General features: G+C 42.7%; 1 protein-coding gene across 1 annotated transcript in view; it reads right to left on the bottom strand.

The window, feature by feature from the left end:
* Window positions 1-20,220: 20,220 nt before the first annotated feature.
* The window catches only part of ankrd6b (ankyrin repeat domain 6b), a gene marked incomplete at its 3' end in the record, with an annotated part of 122,185 nt that continues 120,176 nt past the window's right edge, over window positions 20,221-22,229 (bottom strand). Inside the window, exon 16 of the mRNA XM_083933740.1 lies at window positions 20,221-20,819. Within this exon, the coding sequence (XP_083789866.1) occupies window positions 20,221-20,819 (599 nt within the window). The remainder of the gene's footprint in view (window positions 20,820-22,229) is intronic.

Genomic DNA, 22,229 nt, shown 5'->3' with positions numbered 1-22,229 from the left:
CTCTCTTTTTTGAGGACGTCATCACAATGGAAGGCCCCCTATCTCAGGGAGTAAGTAGGGGTATTCCTTCAAAGACCAAGGGCAGCAGTGGAAGAGCGTCACTGCTGGAAGGTCGGTTAGGAGCTTTTTTGCTTCAGTTACACACCACTTCTGTTCGTTCTACGTTTGTTCGCTCGTTGTTGTGTTTTTTGTTTGTATTTCTTTCGTTTTTTTTTTTGGGGGGGGGGGGGGGGGGGGGGTGCCAGCCGCAGTTGGGGAATATTTTGCTGTCAGTTAATACAAAAACATGCAAACTGAACCAGTGAAAATTATTTCATTTAACGTAAATGGGGTTTTGAATACGATCAAGATGAACAAGATTCTATCTAAATTAAAGAAAGAAAGAGCCCAGATTGCATTACTCCAGGAGACACACATGAACCAAACAGATCATTTGAGGTTAAAGAGAAAGGGTTTTAAATATGTATTTTCATCAGCTGTCAAATCCAAACATAAGAGGGGAGTGGCAATACTTATCTCTGGTGGACTTAACTATGAACATGTCTCAGAAATCGGTGATGAGGAAGGCAGATTTGTCAGGGTAACAGGTAGGATAGAGGGATCTGAAATTACAATACTAAATGTATACGCTCCACCTGGGAGTGATTGGGTATTCTATAGGAATATTTTTGATTTAATGGTGGACTCTCAGGGCACGGTTGTCTGCGGGGGGGACTTTAATTTTAGACTTAATCCTAAACTAGACTCATCCAACCCGACGAGCCAAACTAAACCTCTATCACGACTACCCCCCGGAGATCATGGCCATGAGGAAGGAATACACGGAGACGCGGAGGATCCTGAAGGAGAAGAACCTGCGGTTCCGGACCCTCTACCCAGCCCGCCTTAAAGTGTTCTTCGAGGAAGGAGTGAAAATCTACAACTCGGTGGAGGAGGCGACGGCGGACCTGGCGAGCCGGGGGCTTCCGGTGAGAGTGATTAAGCCACCGACGACCCCCAGAGAGAAACTACAGAGATGGGCTTTGTGGCGGGGGGCGGGGGACCGGCGCCCGCGGCAGAACCGAGGAGCTGCAGGATACAAGGAGAGACTGCAAGTATTTAGGCGAGATGAGAGTTAATGTTAAGACATGATTGTGATTTGGACGTCATGGTAAGAACTTAATTAATGTCGAGCCAATGTGGGTGGGGACTCTCTTTTTTGAGGACGTCATCACAATGGAAGGCCCCCTATCTCAGGGAGTAAGTAGGGGTATTCCTTCAAAGACCAAGGGCAGCAGTGGAAGAGCGTCACTGCTGGAAGTTCGGTTAGGAGCTTTTTTGCTTCAGTTACACACCACTTCTGTTCGTTCTACGTTTGTTCGCTCGTTGTTGTGTTTTTTGTTTGTATTTCTTTCTTTTGTTTTTTTTGGGGGGGGGGGGGGTGCCAGCCGCAGTTGGGGAATATTTTGCTGTCAGTTAATACAAAAACATGCAAACTGAACCAGTGAAAATTATTTCATTTAACGTAAATGGGGTTTTGAATACGATCAAGATGAACAAGATTCTATCTAAATTAAAGAAAGAAAGAGCCCAGATTGCATTACTCCAGGAGACACACATGAACCAAACAGATCATTTGAGGTTAAAGAGAAAGGGTTTTAAATATGTATTTTCATCAGCTGTCAAATCCAAACATAAGAGGGGAGTGGCAATACTTATCTCTGGTGGACTTAACTATGAACATGTCTCAGAAATCGGTGATGAGGAAGGCAGATTTGTCAGGGTAACAGGTAGGATAGAGGGATCTGAAATTACAATACTAAATGTATACGCTCCACCTGGGAGTGATTGGGTATTCTATAGGAATATTTTTGATTTAATGGTGGACTCTCAGGGCACGGTTGTCTGCGGGGGGGACTTTAATTTTAGACTTAATCCTAAACTAGACTCATCCAACCCGACGAGCCAAACTAACCCACTCATAAGGAAAATCAACTCCTATCTGGTAGAAATGGGGATTATAGACGTGTGGCGAGAGCTGTGCCCGTCCACCAGAGATTATACTCATTATTCTGGCTCATTTTAAGTATACGCTAGGCTGGATTACTTCTTTATGTTCAAGGTGGATAGTTTTAAAATTAAAGATTGTGATACTGTATATTAACAAGGGATTTATCGGATCACAGTCCTATCTTTATGTCTTTGCAAGTGGCTAGGAAAAAACGAAACTCCTTATGGAAACTCAACTCAAATATATTCAATGACCCTGTCATAGTTTCCGAAATAAAGGAAGAAATAAAAGGATTTTTAGAAATCAATGACACAGGTGAGGTATCAACAATTATTATTTGGGACACACTTAAAGCGGTACTGAGAGGCAAATTAATTTCTATTACCTCTCACCTAAAAAGAACCAAAGGGCAGAAACTAGTAGATCTTCAGACAAGACTAAAACGGAAACAACAGGAAGACTCTAACAACCCAAACCTTACTGTAAAGCAGGAAATTAGGAAACTACAGGCAGAAATCAACGATGTTTATACACAGGAGGTCCAGAGGAATTTAATTTTCCTGAGACAGAAGTATTATGAGATAGGAGGGAAATCAGCAAAATACTTAGCATACAAACTACGGAAGCAACAGGAGGAAAGCACTATTTATAAAATTAAGGACCCTAAAACTCATATACTAGAAACCAAATTGGAAAGGATTCAGGAATGTTTTGAGTCCTTTTATAGAGATCTTTACACTCAACCTGACGCCCCTGGGGAAGATTGTTTTGAAGGCTTTCTCAGCCACTTGAACCTACCTTCACTTTCAGACTCTGAAAATGACAATTTATTAAAACCGAATTCGACAGAGGAAATTAATGCTGCTATCACCAGACTAAAACCAGGCAAGGCAGTGGGGCCGGACGGGTACAACTCTCAGTGGTATCGCATCCTTAGGTCAGAACTTGTTCCACTATTGGCAAAGACGTTTAACTACGTCCTGCAGAAGGGAGAAATCCCCCCTTCCTGGAGGGAGGCCTCTATCTCAGTTATCCCAAAAGAGGGGACGAGGATGTGGGAATTATCGACCAATTAGTGTCCTCAACTTAGATTATAAACTATTTACTTCTATTCTTGCCCGCAGATTGGAACACCTGCTACCTGAACTCATTAACTTAGACCAGACCGGTTTTATACACCACAGACAAACAACTGATAACATAAGAAGAGTACTACACATCCTTGGACAGATACAAAATGACAAATCTCAAGTAATTATAGGGAGTTTAGACGCTGAGAAAGCTTTTGATTCCGTCAGATGGGCATTTCTATACAAGGTACTGGGGAAATTTGGATTCCAGGATAGGTTTATCAAAGTAATCCAGGCGCTGTATGACTGACCTTCAGCCCGCATCAAGGTCAACGGTAATCTATCAGAGGCCTTTACTCTAAAACGAGGGTGTAGGCAGGGCTGTGCAATCTCGCCCCTCCTTTTCAACCTATTTATAGAAATATTAGGCCAATTAATTAGACAAAATCAAAATATTAATTATAATTATATTAATATTATATTATCAGGTGTTGAACATAAGGTAGCAATGTTCGCTGATGACGTGCTGGTCTGCCTGGGGGAACCAGAGAGGTCATTTAGTGAATTGATGGCTACTTTGAATGATTTTGGCAAGCTATCTGGCTACAAAGTCAACATTTCAAAAACCCAGGTGATGACTCTTAATTTTTTAGCTCCTGTGACTCTACGTAAGAAATTCAAGCTAAATTGGGAAAATGAAAATATTAAATACCTAGGAATACATCTGACTAAAGACCTCGCCGGGCTTTTCAGAGCAAACTATGAGCCAATATCTTCAAGTATAAAAGCAGACCTACATAGATGGAACCTGGTCCCCTTCCTGAGTCTTAGTGCGAGGATTAGTGCAATTAAAATGAATGTGTTACCATGTTTACTTTACCTGTTTAGGAATTTGCCTATAGAGGTGGGTGAAAATCAATTTAGGGAGTGGGACAAGTGGATCTCCAGATTTATCTGGCAGGGCCGGAAGCCAAGGATTAAATATGCCACTCTCCAACTCGCTAAGGGAAGAGGAGGGTTGGGTCTCCCCTGCCTAAGGAATTATTACAACGCCGCACAGATAGCTCCCCTCCTATATTGGTGCAATGAAACATACAAAGCTAAATGGAAGGAGCTGGAGTCCAACCTATCAAGCCAGTTCCCCATCCAAGCTGTAATTGCGGACCAAGGTTTAATATGTCATTTGGAAAAGCTAGGGAACCCCTGGTTGAGCCACACCCTCCGAGTCTGGCAGAAGGTGACTAGTATCTGTGGGATACATAGAATGTTGAGACTATTCAGATGGTTTGCTTTTGATTCGGATTTTACTCCCAACAGACACGATTCCAGCTTTAAATCATGGACAATATATGGGCTTACAACATTTATTTCACTTACTCAAAAAAACATTGTGTGCAGCTTTGATACCTTGTGGGACAAACATGGCTTAGCACGGATCGAATTTCATAGATACCTTCAATTGCGCTCCTACATTGACCATGAATGTAAATTAACTAATTTCTCAAAAGTTGAATTAGAATTTTTCCACATTCTGAAAAATGCTATGACCAAGATCCCTTCCAATTCTATTTCAAAGCTATACACAACGCTTTCCAATGCTAACAATAACAACACTCAATACATTAAAAATAAATGGGAAACAGAATCAGGGATTGAGATTTCTGAGGAGGCTTGGGATAATATCTGGTCCTTTCAATGGAAAACATCCAGCTCTATGGACTGGAGAGAACACTGCTGGAAGAATATTATTAGATTTTTCAAAACACCGTATCAGGAGAGGTATAAAGGTGTAACTATGCCGTGCTGGAGGCAGTGTGGCTCGGTTGTTGCCAACCACTACCATATCTTCTGGGACTGCCCCAAGTTAAAAGCCTTCTGGAGGGATATACAGGTTTCTTTAAGCGCAGTCTTTAACACTCATATTCCCCTGAGCTTTGATGTCCTGTACCTGGGTCATGGTCTTGTTCTCCAAGGCAGGAGAGAGATAAAGCTGCTGCAAATTCTCTTGGTGGCAAGTAAGAAATCAGTTACAAGAAGATGGTTGAGCCCGATCCCGCCTACTCAAGATGACTGGATTGGAATTATTCTGGAGATATATAGAATGGAAAAATTGACATACCAAATAAGACTTCAAAAGGACAAATTTGACCAAACCTGGAACAACTGGATTTCGTTCATTGCCCCCATGAGAGCAGACTTTATTTGATTTCATTGGTAACATTGCTCTACTATTCGCTCGTTTAATTTATGACTTGTTTCTGAAGATTATTTATATGACACTGACAGCTGGGGTCCCCCCCCCATGGGTTTTATATTGTTACTTGTTCTACTCTCTGTCAAGTTGTATGAGAAGTTTCCTTAATGTTCTAGTCTGGGCTACATGTCAACTTGGGCCTAAAGAAGATAACTGTGCTCCCTTGTTGAAACTATAATACCAATCTCACATAGTTTATGCTACTACAGGTGAGCGGGATCTGCTAAGTCCCAACAGGGTCTGGCCCCTGCTCTATGTTTGTACACTCTTTGGACTTATAAGCCCTGATGACTAATGTTGCACTTTTTCTGTATATAAAACAAAAACTGGAGTGGCATTTATTTCTGCTTTACTGTAGTTACCATGTGGATGTATTTTACTGTCCATTCCAAATAAAGATACAATTAAAAAAAAAAAAAAAAGTTATCTCAGGACACTTTACAGAGCAGTAAAGACCACACTCTATGACTTATTACTGATTTACATAGACCCAACAACTCCCCCGTAGAGTAAGGTGGCAACGAAAACCTTTCCTATAACAGGCAGTAACGTCGGACAGACCCAGCTCTGTGGAGGACGGACATCTGTCTGCACCGTTTGGGGAGGAAGAAAGGGAGAGAGAAAAGATGGACAGAGAGAGACAAGGACAGACAGAGAGACAGACACACTTCCAGAGATGCAAGCAACCAAAAAGTAACAGTAACTATAATAATATCTATAGTAATGTGAATATGACTTATATGTTATGGCAGTTATTTTTATCGCAGAATAGTAGAAACAAGCACAGCTAAGGTGATAGAATACGACAATAATAATTATGGTGGCAAACATGATCAATGATGAGCAGCGGCAATAGCAGCTACGATACAGCGAGACAAACCTCTGATGGTGTTTTTATGGCTACAAATTTTATAGTTTATTAGACTAGTGATAGTATATATGACTAATAGTTATAGTAGTAGCAGGAAGCGTCATGCAGGACCACGGCAGCAGGCACCACCACAATCAGCAGAGACCTGTGAGACGACAAAGCACAAACAACTCAGGGGAAAAAGTTGAATTAGTAACATGCATTGATGAGACATGAATAATACAAAAAGAGAGGGGAGAAGCTCAGAGTATCAGGAACAGGATTATCCCCTGGCAGACTAGGCCTATAGCAGCATCATTAAGCAGAACAAAATCATTTTAAAAATAACATTGTTAAGGGCTCGTAAGCCCTAGCTGTAAGCTTTATCAAAAAGGAAAGTTTTAAGTTACTCTTAAATATGGGGACAGTGCCTGCCTCCTGAATAACACTTTGGAGTTTGTTCCACAGGAGAGGAGCTTGGTAGCTGAAGGCTCTGCCTCCCATTCTACTTTTGTAGACTCTAGGAACGACAAGTAGCCCTGCATTCTCAGAGCGCAGCGATCTAGCCGGGTAATACGGTACTATGAGCTCTTTAAGATACGACGGAGTCTGACCAATAAAAGCTTTGTAGGTAAGAAGAAGGATTTTAAATTCTATTCTAGATTTTACAGGTATCCAGTGCAAAGAAGCTAATACAGGAGAAATATGTTCTCTTCGATTTGTTTTAGTTAGTACACGAGCTGCAGCATTTTGGACCAGCTGGACCCCCTAACAGACTTATTGGAGCAGCCTGATAATAAGGAGTTGCCATAGTCCAGCCTAGAAGTAACAAAAGCATGGACTAGTTTTTCTGCATTTTTCTGAGACACATTCATTTTGGCAATATTACTCAGGTGAAAATATGCATTCCTTGTCATTAGTTTTATGTGAGAATCGAAGGACATATCCTGATCAAAAATAACACCCAGATTCCTTACTGTGGTGCTGGAGGACAACACAACATCATCCAGAGTAACAATATCTTTAGCTATTTAGTTTTGGAAGCCTTTTGGGCCAAGTACATTAACTTAATTTTAACATCAGAAAATTGCAGGTCATCCAGCTTTTTATTTCCTTAATGCACATTTGAAGTTTAGCTAACTGATCGGTTTCATGTGGTTTGATCGACAAATACAATTGTGTATCATCAGCATAATAATGAAAATTTATGGAGCGCTTCCTTATAATGTTTCCTAAGGGAAGCATATATAATTCAATTCAATTCAATTTTATTTATAGTGCCAAATCATAACAAAAGTTATCTCACACTTTACACACTAGGTAAAGACCACACTCTATGACTAATTTATGATAAACATAGACCAAACAATTCCCCCGTAGAGTACGGTGGCAATGAAAACCTTCCCTATTACAGGCAGGAACGTCAGACAGACCCAGCTCTGTGGAGGACAGCCATCTGTCTTGACCGGTTGGGGAGGAAGAAAAGGAGAGAGAAAGAGAGAAAAGATGGACAGATGGACAGAGAGAGACAAAGACAGACACAAAGACAGAGACAGACACACTTCCAGTAACTATAATAATGTCTATAGTAATGTGAATATGACTTATATGTTATGGCAGTTAATACAGCAGGATAGTAGAAACAAGCACAGCTAAGGTTATAGATTATAATAGTAGCAGGAAGTGTCATGCAGGACAGGACAGGTGAATAGAATCGGTCCAAGGACAGAACCCCATGACTGACTTTAGTGTGCATGGAGGATTTGTCGTTAACATGTACAAACTGAGATCTATCTGATAAATACGACTTAAACCAGCTTAATGCGGTTCCTTTAATGCCAATTATGCCAGTCTCTGTAGCAGGATTCAATGGTCAATAGTGTCGGAAGGCTGCACTAAGATCTAGTAAAACAAATACAGAGATAAGTCCTTCGTCTGAAGCTATTAGAAGGTCGTCCTGACTGGAAGTCCTTAAATAACTCATTATTATGTAAAAAGTCACACAGCTGATTGGCGACTAATTTCTTGAGGATCTTAGAGAGAAAAGGAAGGTTATATATAGGTCTATAGTTGGCTAGTACCTTTGGATCGTTAAGTTGTTTCTAAGGTTCCTGAGTTTGAAGAAAAATTGGTGCCAAGCGAGTTGATTTTGTCTCTAAGGGCGCACTCACACTGTCCTTTCGCACCGCGCACCGTGCTTTAGGGTACTTGTCCCCCCTCCCTCTCCCCCCGCGCCCCAGCCCCGTTTGTACTCACACTGCCTGGGCCTCGGCCAATGCTTCTTGCTGTCCATACGTCATCATGCTGCAACACGTCACACGCATTGATCGCGTGTGTGTGGCTTTGTTTACAAATCTTTCCATAGACCTCAGAGTTTTTGTGCGTCTTGTCGACTGTTTTTGAATATTTTCATCTGACCAAATCTGCAGTAAACACTCCACCTCCGCATCACACCAACGTGAACCTTTCACCGCCATTGTTGTTGTTAAATGTCCGCGCATGGTCCGTCGTTCTATTTTCTATGTCCGAACAGGCGCACATACCGCTACCGCCGTAGGGCTCGTGCTCGTGCTCGTACATGTGCAAACGGCTCTACAAAAGCCCACCTCTCTCAGGCGGGCTGTGGACGGCCTGCTGTCCGCAGTTATGCGCGGAGCACGTGCACTCACACTGCTTAAAGGTACTAGGCTTTAGCTGAAAAACGGTTTTGGCCCGGTACAGAAGGACAGTGTGAGTGCGCCCTAATAGTTATAATTTTGTCATTAAAGAAGGTCATGAAGTCGTTACTACTGGTTATAGGAATACATGGCTCAATAGAGCTGTGGCTCTCTGTCAGCCTGGCTACAGTGCTGAAAAGAAATCTAGGATTGTTCTTATTCTCCTCTATTAAAGATGAGTAATAGGCTTCCCTGGCATTATGGAGGGCCTTCCTATATATTTTTTGACTTTCTTGCCAAACTAAGCGAGATTCCACGTGAATATTAAAATCTCCTTCAATGATTACTTTATCAGATTTAAGGACTACATTTGACAGAAACTCTGAGAATTCAGATAGAAAGCTAGAGTACGGACCAGGAGCACGGTACACTATAAAAAGTATAATTGGCTGCCCAGTTTTTCAAATGAATTATAATTTAGTTTAGGTTTAGGGTTGATTAATAGGCCTGAGTCATAAATAGCTGCAACGGCTCCTCCTCGACCACTGCCTTGAGGAATATGAGTATTAATATGACTGGGAGGAGTGGATTCATTAAGGCTAACATATTCTTCATGACACAGCCAGGTTTCAGTCAGACAGAGTAAATCAATATGGTTATCTGATATCAGATCATTTACTAATACAACTTTAGATGACAGAGATTTATTCTATTCTCACACACTTTTATTAAGACACTGAAATTAATATTCTGTATAGCTACTGGTCTGTATTCACAATTGTATCTTCCCAGGGAGACTCCTAAATAGCACTAACAGTTCCTCACTATGAGTGTTCTCTTCAAACCTCTTCACAAAGCTGCTGACACCAACTTTTACTAAGGAACTGGGTGAAGTCTTAAGCTAAGAAAAGGGTGGGATTGACCCTGTTGCTATGGGTGGGGTCAAAGATTTTCAAATCAAATGATTGAACATGAAACAGATTCATATCAGCTGCTGACAGTCCAGTATATACCGTATGTGCAGCTGACTGTCAGGCAAGGCTAGGCAATTTTATTTATATAGCACCATTCATACAAGCAGCAATTCATAGTGCTTTACAGAAAAAGAATAACATCATAAAAAGACAACAGTATGATCATACAATACAGGACAGTGAAATAGCTAATAATTAAGAATGATAGAATAAGCAATAAGACAAATGCATGAATAGTAAAACAGTCATTAAAACAATAATATGATTTTAAAAAGCACATAAAAGGTTAAGATTAGAGAGTTAAGATCACCTGTATGTTGGGTTATGGGAAGGCTGCAGTAAACAGAAGTATTTAGGCCTGAATTAAAAGAGCTGACAGTCTGTGCACACTTCAGGTGTTCAGGGAGCTTGTTCCACAGGTGTGGACCATAAAAACTGAAGGCTGCTTCAGTTTTTTTAGTTCTGACCCTGGGAACACAGAGTAAACTTGTCCCTGAAGACCTGAGGAGTAAAGGAGTATAGTTGATGGTAAACTACCCTTTCAGTGATTTTTGCCAGAAATGCCAAATTTAAAACAGGCCCGTAGCTGCTCATGGCTGAGGCATCCAGATAAGGCTTCTTCGATAGGGGCTTTGTCGATGCTCAGGCCCTAATTAAAGCCGCAAGCGGCGATGAACAGGCCCTCGCACCTGCCGCGTGCAGGGGAGCCCGGGGCAGTTGTGGCTTTTCGCAAACTGCGGAATGCTGCGCTGAGGCTGGGGGGCCACAGGATATCCATTGCCATTCTTGCAGCGCTTCCTGCATCCCCCCGTGTGGCGCTAGAGAGCGCGTACCAAACACGCTTTGTGTTGCTCTTCATGAAGTGTAGAACACACGTAATTTTAATGTAAATTTGATGAATTTTGTCCTATCAGGCTGACTTCGTGTTGCCAGTAGGTAGCGCTGTGGCTGTTGGTAAATATTGGCATGTGTTTGTCTTCAGGCCTGGACTCTGATCATGTATAGGAAATTTGATGGAGTTTGGACAATGTCTATTATCTATCTATCTATGTTTGGACAAGTTAGAGCACAAAATGGCATGCCATTACCCAACATGCACAAAAGGAGCAGCGGCTTTACTTCCTCACGGATGGCTGAACTTTTCACTCTTCTCACCCTGATTTTGAAGTCGATCATGTTAAATCCCTGGGAGGAGTTTAAGTACGACAGATGCAAATGTGCTAAAATGGGCATAAAATTTAAAATCAGATCTGATGTGTTTAAAAAGGCGTCACTTTGGCGCCACGCCCACACGGTGCAGGGAAAACTCAAAGTTTTAAGTATTGTTTAATCTCACATGTGTTTAGATGGTACTGGTCTCATTTTGGAGTCAATCGTGTTAAATCTCTAGGAGGAGTTTGTTAAAGTATAAAGACATGTAAAAACACATGACTTCCTGTCCGCTGAAATTACAGCTACTTCCTGTTTCTGAACTATTGCAAAAGGCCTTTGACGGCAAGATACGGCGTCAGGGAGCAAAAAATAGAAAAGGTGCTGATTATCGTTTCATCAGACATGTCTTTAGATGATACTGGCTGATTTTGAAGTCAATTGTGTTAAATCCCTAGGAGGAGTTTGTTTAAGTATGACACGTGCAAATGTGCAAAAATGGCCGACTTCCTGTTGACTTTAGCATACCTCTCCAAAAGCCTTATTTGTACGTCTCAATGAGTTATATGTGCCTACTTGTTTCTAGAATTTTATGTCAGTCCTGGGGGAGTGGCTGTAATTAAGTGTTTGCCAATAGGGGGCGCTATCACTACGAGTCAATATTGAGATGTAGTTGTGTTCAGGCCTGGACTCTTGTCATGTATGAGAACTTTGGTGCAAATTGAACAATGTATGGTCAAGTTACAAAAACAACCTGTGGCCACGCCACGTCTACACAGTAAAACTAAAACTAAACCCTGAGTATGGTTTGATCAGACATGTCTTTAGATGGTACTGATTTTGAAGTCGATCGTGTAAAATCTGTAGGAGAAGTTATTTAAAGTAAAGACGTAAAAACATGTGACTTCCTGTTGCCAGCAGGGGATGCTATGACTGTGAATCAATATTAACATTGGTTTGTGTTCAGGGCGTGAATCATGAGAAATTTGAGGGAGAATGGACAATGTATGATGAATTTACAGCAATGTCTGGTTTTATGGTGAGAAGCGCAACTTTGGCGCCACAGCAACACGGGGCAAAAAAAAAGGTGCAGAGCATCGTTGGGTCAAGCGTCCTTCGATGATACTGAATAATTTTGAAGAGGATCGTTTCAAATCTCTAGGAGGACTTCGTTAAAGTACGACATGCAATAGTGGAAAAGACCATAAAATTCAAAATGGACGAATTTCTGTTGAGTTTAGGATATTGGTCAAAGAAGCTTTTTTTATTGTCTGGAGGTGTTTTATATGCTTACCGATTTTCATATTTTCATGTCAATCTTGGGGGAGGGGCTGTAATTTAGAGGGTGCCAGCAGGGGGGCGCTATCACTGTGAGTCAATATTATCTTGCAAGTGTCATCAGGCCTGAACTCTTATCATGCATCAAAAATGTGGTGCAGATTGGGCAATGGATGTTGAAATTACAGCAACTTCCTGTATCTTAACTTTGGCGCCAAGCAACGCCCACACGTTGAAGTGAAAACTCAGAGTTTTCAGTATTGTTTGGTCAGACATATCTTAAGATGGTACTGACTGATTTTGAAGTCGATCGTGTTTAATCTGTAGGAGTAGTTTGTTAAAGTATGACACGTGCAAATCTCCAAAATGTCAAAAAATCGCTACTTTATTCAAAATGGCCGACTTCCTGTTGAGTTTACGATATGGTTCCAAGAGGCTTTTTTTTTGTCTGGAAGAGTTCTACATGCCTACCGATTTTGATAGATGTACCTCATTCGTAGTGCCCTGAATGATTCTAGGGGGCGCTAGCCAGCCAATTTTTCACGCCCATTTCTGAGAACAATTAAATACGTACATTTTCACCAAGCTTGAATTTTGTGTGATGTTTTTTTGGAGATTTTGAATATGATTTAAAAAAGGCAATTTATTTGCATGAATAACAACAAAAAAAAATCCTTCAATTTTAATAGAGCCTTCCCTGACCCGACATTCGTCGAGCTCAGGCCCTAATAATGTCCTTGGCATTATATAAACAGTTTAACATAATGTGCTTTTTCTCCCATGTTTTCAAAAACACAGAAACAAAAATGATCCATCAACTAATGACAGTCCCTCAGGAGCGTTGTCTGTGCTGATCTTAGCTGCAGCATGTTCAGCACTGGGGTGGAGCAGAGGCTGAAGAGGACAGACTCCTGATTGGACAGACGGACTGTCTGTCTTTTAACAGATAGAAGAGATGGAAACCCGCTGCAGCTGTACATGGCCGTGTAACGTTAGGGGGCTCTGTGATTTTCCCGGTGATATGACGGGTTTCAGAGTGAGATATTGAAGCAGACACTGACACACATGTGAGGCAGACAGCTGGTGCACCTCACTCGGTGCAGCAGCTTCGTCAGCCTCCGCTGCAGCTGACGCCCCCGGTGGGAGGGATGGTCATGGCCATGAAGACTCAGCTGGACGAAAACATGAACTGTGCACTGTAAATTTAATTTTCTAATGTTTGTCAGCGTTCACATGAACCAGCATAAGTGTTTCAGTCATAAGAACCGAAGTGTGGTTAGTACTCTTGCTGTAAAGCAGCCGAAACACACCAGCTAACAAGCTAACGCGATTGTTAGCCCGCATTAGCGGTTAGCATCGGATTTTAACAAACCTAACGTTACAAGTTCATTCATTCATCTTCAACCGCTTATCCCGGGGTCGGGGTCAGGGTTGCGGGGGGTGCTGGAGCCGATCCCAGCTGACATCGGGCGTGAGGCGGGGTACACCCTGGACAGGACGCCAGTCTATCGCAGGGCACATAGAGACAAACAGAGACAGACAACCATTCACACCTACGGGCAATTTTAGAGTCATCAATCAACCTAACACGTCAGAAAAATCTCTAACATCAGTTTGCTAATGTTAAAACCCTGAAGTGTAGTTACAGAGCGTTAGTTTGAGATTATGTTTGCACAGATAATGTATTTATAATTTATGGTTGTAAGGACTATTATTGCCTGGGCCCAGACAGCCCACAGACAGTTAAACTGAGCTATCAGGCAAGTAACGTTAACAGCGATGGTGGTGTGTTAACGTCAGTTTCTAAGTTTAATGTAGAGACTGTCTGTAACGTTAATGTAGGGACAGATGCAACTACAGTTACAGAGCTGTTAGTGTTGTAGATTCAGAACAAAAACATGTGCATTTACTCTGCTATCTAGCATGAACTGTTAACTGTACATGTTCTATAGTGAACAGATATATCCACTCCAATGACATGATGCTGTGTAAAATAACAGCAGAGTATAATGCAGTCAGACACATTTCTACTAGTCCCTCTGACCTCAATGATTATATTATGTGATAATCTTAATGACATAATGTGATGAACTCATCTCAGTAAAGCTGGACTTATAAACACCTCAAATAGATTCAACTGCAGACTCATAAAAAACAAAAAAGTTAAATCATCTCTATAGCGGTTTGAACAAACACATCATAAACGTCATGCATATTGAATTCATTGCAGGGCCCTTGTGTTTGACTAGATTATTTATTTATTGTCAGTGGTTAATGCAACAGTTTTATCAGAGTGGTAGTGATCCCCTAATCTACAAAATACAAAAAAATGTGTTTTGTTCTAAATACTAGATTTTATTTGTATATTATATTGCATTTACTTCTGTGTTTCTTCACAAATGATCACATTGTGGACTGCATAATGTGCTTTTTCTCCAGGCTTCTCTTGGCAGTCCTGCTTTTAAACCATGATGGCAGCTGAGAGGTTTATGGACCAGTAATGGTGACGTCTGATCGCCCTATCAAGGAGACGCTGAATTACTGAATGTGATCTAAAAGCATGTGTTTGCTTCCTCAGCCTTCACATCGGCCCTAACAGAGTCACAGAGAGGTCTACATCACATCATCACCTCATCAAAGACAGCTGTACCAGAGAGCCGTGCTGCCTGCCCTTTCCACATCCTGCCAGAACATCACCGGGGACAGCCTGTCTCGTACACATTTGCAGTTTAATACAGGACATCAGTGTGAAAGTTTACAGCTTAAGATAATTATTCGTCAAGAAAAAGTCAGATCAAAGTCTAAAATTCATATGAATAAAACATTTTTTTCTAAACATTGCAAGATGTTTGTTTTTACCTTTGTCACTATTCATGTTTGCATATTTTACTAGGTTTAGAAAAAATTGTCTCTGTTCTTTGATCAATTAAAACGTTTTTCTAATAATAAAATAGTTGATTTAGGATCGTACAAATCTAATCAGTGCTTTCTAGTTTTAAATGGAGACATCTTTTTTTTACATTTTATTTTTTTACTTTTGACCATTTGGCACATACACACTCTGATTGCAAAAAGATCCCGTCTTGTGTTTTAAGTTTTGCTGGTGCAGTTATAAACTCTTATTTTACATTTGTATTGCAGAATGTTTCTTATTGTTTTAACTGTAGTTCCTGAATATAAAAATACATTAATAGTTTGTATATTTTGGGATGTTGGTAAATAGTTTCACTTCTGTATGCAGGCCTAACATTAATGCAGTAACTGATCTTAACTGTATAAAATGTTTTTATACAGTATGACACTGAGTATTTTTGTAGATTGTCACCTAAATGGGACATTTCATAATTTAAAGTCCTCCTTCTGGAAGCTGTCTCCTGATCATGGACCTAGTGAAGGTAAGGGCAGACGACCTGCATCTTCGCTGTGTAATAATAGTGCCTGGTTATATGGACACAATATCTACAGTTATTGAGAGAAACATTTCAAAGGTAGATATAGGTAATGATGATCTCTTACTTAAAAAAATATACAGAAAATAACCCAGATTCAGTTTTAAAATGGTCTTAAATGTACTGTTTTATTTATAGGATACCCTTTTTTAATGTTACTAATCATCTATTTAGTTGTATTTGCAAGTTCAGAGATAAGTCAACCTTACATATGAAACATGAGGTATGTTGCAAAACCAATGAGTTCTGGGTTTTTTAAAAGCTGCTGAACACTCAGCATCAGTGTTTATGTTAGATTCACTTGGTCTAGAAAATGTGATAAAGTAAAAATAATAAATTAGTTCTCTCTCAGTCAGACTGTCCTCGCTCTCCTGCGGTTCGTTACAGCCCCATACACGTAGTGTAGCGGTAAATAATGAAAGTCAGAGGGTTGTACAGAAGGAAAAACTGTTCACATCCAGATGAGGTGAGACGTGCTGTCCTTCCAGGGCAGCTACTCGGCTATCTGCTGTGAGCTAAGGTTGCGTTTAACACGCAGCTAGTGTCTTTGCTGAAGTACTTCCCACATAGTCCGATATACTCATCCCGATGTTTAGGTTGGTTGACAACATATCATCTGTTACGCTGTACGGATGCCCTGCATAAAAAAATAATTCTTAATAATAGCGAAAGTATCTTCGGAAATACTCATGCTTTGAAAATAGGCTCTTTTCCGGGTTTCCATCTCTCCTTCCTGTTAAAAGACAGACAGTCCGTCTGTCCAATCAGGAGGGTCCATTCTCTGATCAGAGAGACCTACCCTTTCCGGTAGAAGTTAATGTTGTTGTGTTTTACGATTTGTCGTTGTGGTTTGGGATTTGTAGTTGTGGTTTGGGATTTGTCGTTGTGGTTTCAGATTTGTCGTTGTGGTTTCAGATTTGTCGTTGTGGTTTGGGATTTGTCGTTGTGGTTCCAGATTTGTCGTTGTGCTTTAGGATTTGTTGTTTTGTTTTACGATATGTTGTTGTGCTTTCGCGTTTTTCTATTTGCTGTTGTGATTTGCCCCTCAGGGCCACTGTACATCTGTCCGCCCACTGAACATCTGTCCGCCCACTGAATGCAGCAACAACTCATCATCTGCTTCTCATCGGTTTAATTTCTCTCTTGTTGTGTCCTGTGCGTCAGTATTATGGGCCGAACTTGTGCAATGAGCAACTTTCCGCACTGAGTGCAAAAATAAATTGCGATTAATTGCGTTCTTTTTTTTGTAATTAATTAATCAATCAATCTATCGTAATTAACGCATTAAAGTCTTAGCCCTATTATATATTTTGAACCAGTATTTTGTGTATGGGATTAATGGATGGTGTTTTGAGTAAGCCATTATTATGAGAATTTTGAAGGATCAGCATATTTTGTTTTATACTTACCATTAATTAGTTTATCTGAATGATTCTGATTTCATGTTTGATGTTTAATCGACACATAACTGCACAACGCAGGCAAGTACTAAGTTACGTTTGCTTAGGCTTACATTTCATTTGTAATTCAGTTGGTCATTTTACAGGCCATTTACAGATTCTCTGCCAAAATTCCCTTCTCTGTTGCCCGCCGAACTGCAACCCCTCCCCACCACGACTACGCCTCGGTGTCCTGTCCATGAAAATCACAAATAGGATTGGTGACAAAGCGCACCCCTGGCGGAGGCCAACCCCCACCGGGAACGAATCCGACTTACTGCCGAGGATCCGGACACAGCTCTCGCTTTGGGTGTACAGAGATTGGATGGCCCACTGAAGTGACCCCCTCACCCCATACTCCCGCAGCACCTCCAACAGTATCTCCCGAAGGGACCCAGTCATATGCCTTCTCCAGATCCACAAAGCACATGTAGACTGGATGGGCATACTCCCAGGCCCCCTCCAGGATCCTTGTGAGAGTGAAGAGCTGGTCCGTTGTTCCACGTCCAGGACGAAATCCGCATTGTTCCTCTTCAATCTGAGGTTCGACTACAGGACAAACCCTCCTTTCGAGCACCTTGGAGTAGACTTTACCAGGGAGGCTGAGTAGTGTGATACCCCTGTAATTGGCACACACCCTCTGATCCCCCTTTTTAAATAGGGGAACCTTAACCCCGGTCTTCCACTCCCTTGGCACTGTCCCAGACTTCCACGCAATGTTGAAGAGACATGTCAACCAAGGCAACCCCTCCAAACCCAAAGCTTTCAGCATTTCTGGACAAATCTCATCAATCCCTGGGGCTTTGCCACTGTGGAGTTGTTAGACTACCTCAGTGACTCCCGCCAGAGATATTAACAATGATTCCCCATTGGCCTCCAGCTCTGCCTCTACAAAAGAGAGCGTGTTAGTCGGATTAAGGAGTTCCTCAAAGTGCTCCTCCACCGCCCGATTACCTCACCAGCGTCCCGTCCTTACTGTAAACAGCTTCCCCCGACGGTTCCCCGTTTCCCCCTCCTGAGGTGTTGAATGGTTTCCAGAAGCACCTTGGTGCCGCCCGAAAGTTCTTCTCCATGACTTCTGCGAACTCCTCTCACACCCGCTGCTTTGCCTCTGACACAGCAGAAGCTGCAGCCCTTCTGGCCCTTCGGTACCTTGCAAGTGCCTCCGGAGTCTTCTGGGATAACATATTCCGGTAGAACTCCTTCTTCAGTCGAACAGCTTCCCTGATCACCGGTGTCCACCACGGTGTTCGAGGTTACCGCCCCCTTGAGGCACCTAAGACCTTGAGGCCACAGCTCACCGCTGCAGCTTCAGCAATGGAAGATTTGAACATTGCCCACTCCAGTTCAATGCCCCCAACCCCCACAGGGATGCCAGAAAAGCTCCGCCGGAGGTGTGAGTTGAAGATCTCTCGGACAGGGGCCTCCTCCAGACGTTCCTAGTTCACCCGCACTACTCGTTTTACTCGGCTTACCTGGTCTGTCCAGAATCTTCCCCCATCCTCTGACCCAACTCATCACCAGATGGTGATCAGTTGACAGCTCTGCCCCTCTCTTCACTCGAGTGTCCAAAACATACGGCCTCAGATCAGATGATACGATCACAAAATCGATCATTGACCTTTGGCCTAGGGTGCTCTGGTACCATGTACACTTATGAGCATCCTTATGTTCGAACATGGTGTTAGTTATACACAATCTGTGACTAGCACAGAAGTCAAATAAAAGACGACCACTCGGATTTAGATCAGGGAGGCCGTTTCTCCCAATCATGCCTCTCCAGGTGTCTCCATCATTGCCCACGTGAGCGTTGAAGTCTCCCAGCAGAACTATGGAGTCCCCTACTGGAGCCCCATGCAGGACTCCATTCAGGGTCTCTAAGAAAGCCGAATACTCTGAACTGCTACACCCGCCCGGCGCCACACACCCTGGGCAACTCCAGAGAAGAATAGGGTCCAACCCCTATCCAGGAGTAAGGTTCCAGAACCGAACTGTGTGTGAAGGTAAGCCCCACCAGATCTAACTGGTAGCGCTTCACCTCCCGGACAAGCTCCGGCTCCTTCCCCAACAGAGAGGTGACATTCCACGTCCCCAGGGCCAGCCTCTACTGCCCGTGTCTGGTCCGTCGAGGCCCCTCACCTTCACTGCCACCCGTGCAGCAGCGCACCTGACCCCAGCTGTTCTTCCTGCAAGTGGTGGGCCCACAGGAAGTTCATTTTTTATCACATGCTAAATGGTTAATTTGAAGAAATCAATGCAGCCGCTGCTCGCGCCTAGCGCAGTCATCCTTCATCCATGTTACGTCAAAACAGAGGCCAATGGGGACTATGCAGGACTTTTCTCCTCCATAAAGTGACGAAATGATCAAGAATGACTATATAATGAAGTAATGAAGGCCGGAGGTTTTTCCACTGCGTGGAGAATTGATTTCTGACGACAACACTTTTTGTGACGATTCTGACGACAATACTTTGGTGAGGGTTTAGGAACCCTCAAAAAGGGGATATGTGGAAGAAAGTAAGGCTTTATCGGTGTGTGTGTGAGTAACAATAACAGGAAATAGAGGCCAATAAGATCACATCCTGCCAAGTGAATAACAGGACTATTTATGGGCAAGTTTTGATGACGTTCTGGACACACAAACACACTAGGAGAGCCTGGGAGGTGATGGTCAGTAATAGGAGTGTATATATGAAATCATGGGGCGTGTAAACTTTGTCAACACACGAAAATCAGTATAAAGTGAGAGACTGGAAGGATACAGTTTGGGACTTGCGTGACGAAGGTGTAGTGAGAGCTTCTGTAAATTTGTGTTAATAAAACTCCCCCTTGATGGCTGAGACGGTCTCTGCTGACTCATTTGTAGATCTTTCTATTTTTATAATACATCGTTTTGCAATACTTATCGCTCTAAATGACGACCATTGGTCCTTGGTCAGGGGCAGCCCTAGTATGTACACACATCTGAATATTAATTATACGATTGAGTGGACATAATGAAGGTAGCGATCTACTCAGTGTGTCTGTGTCATGGCTCTGGGAAGAGGGTCAAATTGGGTCCTGGATTGGTTCAGTTTGCATGTAGCGAGGAGAGACACATGAGCTGTGTGTTAGCAGTCATCATGTCTGTTAGACTTCAGTAGCTGCAGCTCGTCCTCCAGGTAAGTGATCCTTTCGATCAGAGCGGCTCTGTCTGCCTGAGCTCTCTGATCGGCTTGCCAGCGAGCCTCCTGCACCTTCCTCTCGTACCAGCGCTCCATCTGCGTTGACACAGCCTCGAAGAAGTACTGGGTCACCTGCAGAGCGTGCATGTTGTCCTTCGCCTGCGCAAAGAAGGGATCACTTGGCTGGTCTCCAAAGACCCCCGGGGTCCTGACCCCTGTAGCCCCTCTGGACTTAGTCCTGCCCTGGGAATGTTTCTGTTGGTTTTTCCCTCTATCCCGCCCTCTCTCCCTGTCCCTGATCATGGCTTCTGTCCTGCTGCTGCTGCAGCGGCGCTCTGTGGCTGGAGACAGACTGCTGGCTCTGTAATTCCTGCACCGCCTCGCCACGGACTCCACCATTTCCACGTCCTGCAGGACCTGGTTCTTCCTCTGGGAGTCGGCGCAGATCAGAGGACGCTCCTTCGGCCGAACCGCCTGGACAGACGATAGGGGACTCTTGGCTACTGCAGGAGAGGTGACTTCTGCATGATGAGCCTTATCACCATCTGATAGATGTTCAAGAGATTCAGTGAGTACATTGAATGACACAGCCACCACGACACACAACATAGTCCTCATTATTCACATGCAGTAAGTCTGAACAAGCATGTCACAAGCACTTACAGTAGTCAGACTTAAATGTATTTCAAAGATGTTTTTTAAACTCAAATATGTTATGTAAGTAACAAACTCCTGGAAAGTGGGAAAAAATTGCTACAGACCACTGCAGCGGACTGACCTTTAAGGTGGACCAGCTATTCTCATTTTACTCTGTTTTTTTTTTTAACACAACCACTGTCATATACCTTACACACTGATGAAATGTCAGGAAGGTATGAAAAAAGAGATATGGTTTGAGCCTAGTAGAGCTTAAAACCATCTCTATGCAGTGGGTAGGAGATATGGCACTGTAAACATTATATTATTAAATTTGTGTGCAGTAAAGGGCAATGTGTATTCAGTAGTTTCCTTCCATAGCCTCATAAAATATCCAGCGTGGTGGGATTTAGTGGGTGAATCATTTCCAGTAAAAGGGTGTGGAAAAGGTTATGACAAAATTATGTTAAAATAAAATCTAATTCAAACTTTTCTTTGACAATTCCTAGCCAGTTAATGAATGACAAACATTTTAGTAAATCAAGCCAAAGTCCTGCTTCTCATTTTATTCAAGTACTTGTCATTTCTGAGAACGTTTGGGCTAACTGCTGTCAACATCTGCTGCCGTGGCCGGTTCCGGCGCTGTGTAAAGTGGCAGCCAGCAACAGTTGCTCCCTCTCCTTTCCGCACTTTTTTGCTATTTCATCTTATTTTACTGTCTTTTTATTAGTGCTTTTTCCTGTAAGTCGTCGTGCTAACCTTAGCAAACTATGTTCGTTAACTTTCTTACGTGTTTTTTGTCCGTTTGTCTCATTCTTGGGACTATTTTTGCCGACGGCGTCTCCGTCTGGACGCAACAATGCGGCAGCTCCATTGTTTACACCAGTGAACAGCTGTTGTCGCTAGCACCAACGGCGCTAATGCGGGAGAGGCCTGAAATCCCCACAGAACTGAGGAGAAAGTACAGGGGATGTAAGGCTGGACATAAACACCGGGAAAGGAAGAGGAGATATAAACCATCTCTCCCTTCCATCACCATGGGGAACGTGAGGTCGCTGGCTAATAAGATGGACGAGCTGGCGGGCCTGGTGAAGACTCAGTGGATGTTTCGTGTGAGCAGTGTGCTGTGTTTCACAGAGAAATGGCTCCACGAGGACATCCCTGACTCTAACGTAACTGTGGACGGCTTTCAGACTGTTCGGGCGGACAGGAGTCACCGTGAGAGTGGCAAGAGGAAAGGTGGGGGACTTGCTATTCTTATTTACAACAAGTGGTGTCATCCTGGACACGTTACTGTAAAGGAGCGTGGCCCGGACATT

The sequence above is a fragment of the Echiichthys vipera genome (assembly GCF_963691815.1).
Source record: "Echiichthys vipera genome assembly, chromosome: 19".
NCBI classification, from domain to species: Eukaryota; Metazoa; Chordata; class Actinopteri; order Perciformes; family Trachinidae; genus Echiichthys; species Echiichthys vipera.
The sequence above is the reverse complement of the archived record's forward strand: the minus strand, read 5'-3'. Positions and strand labels throughout refer to the sequence as shown.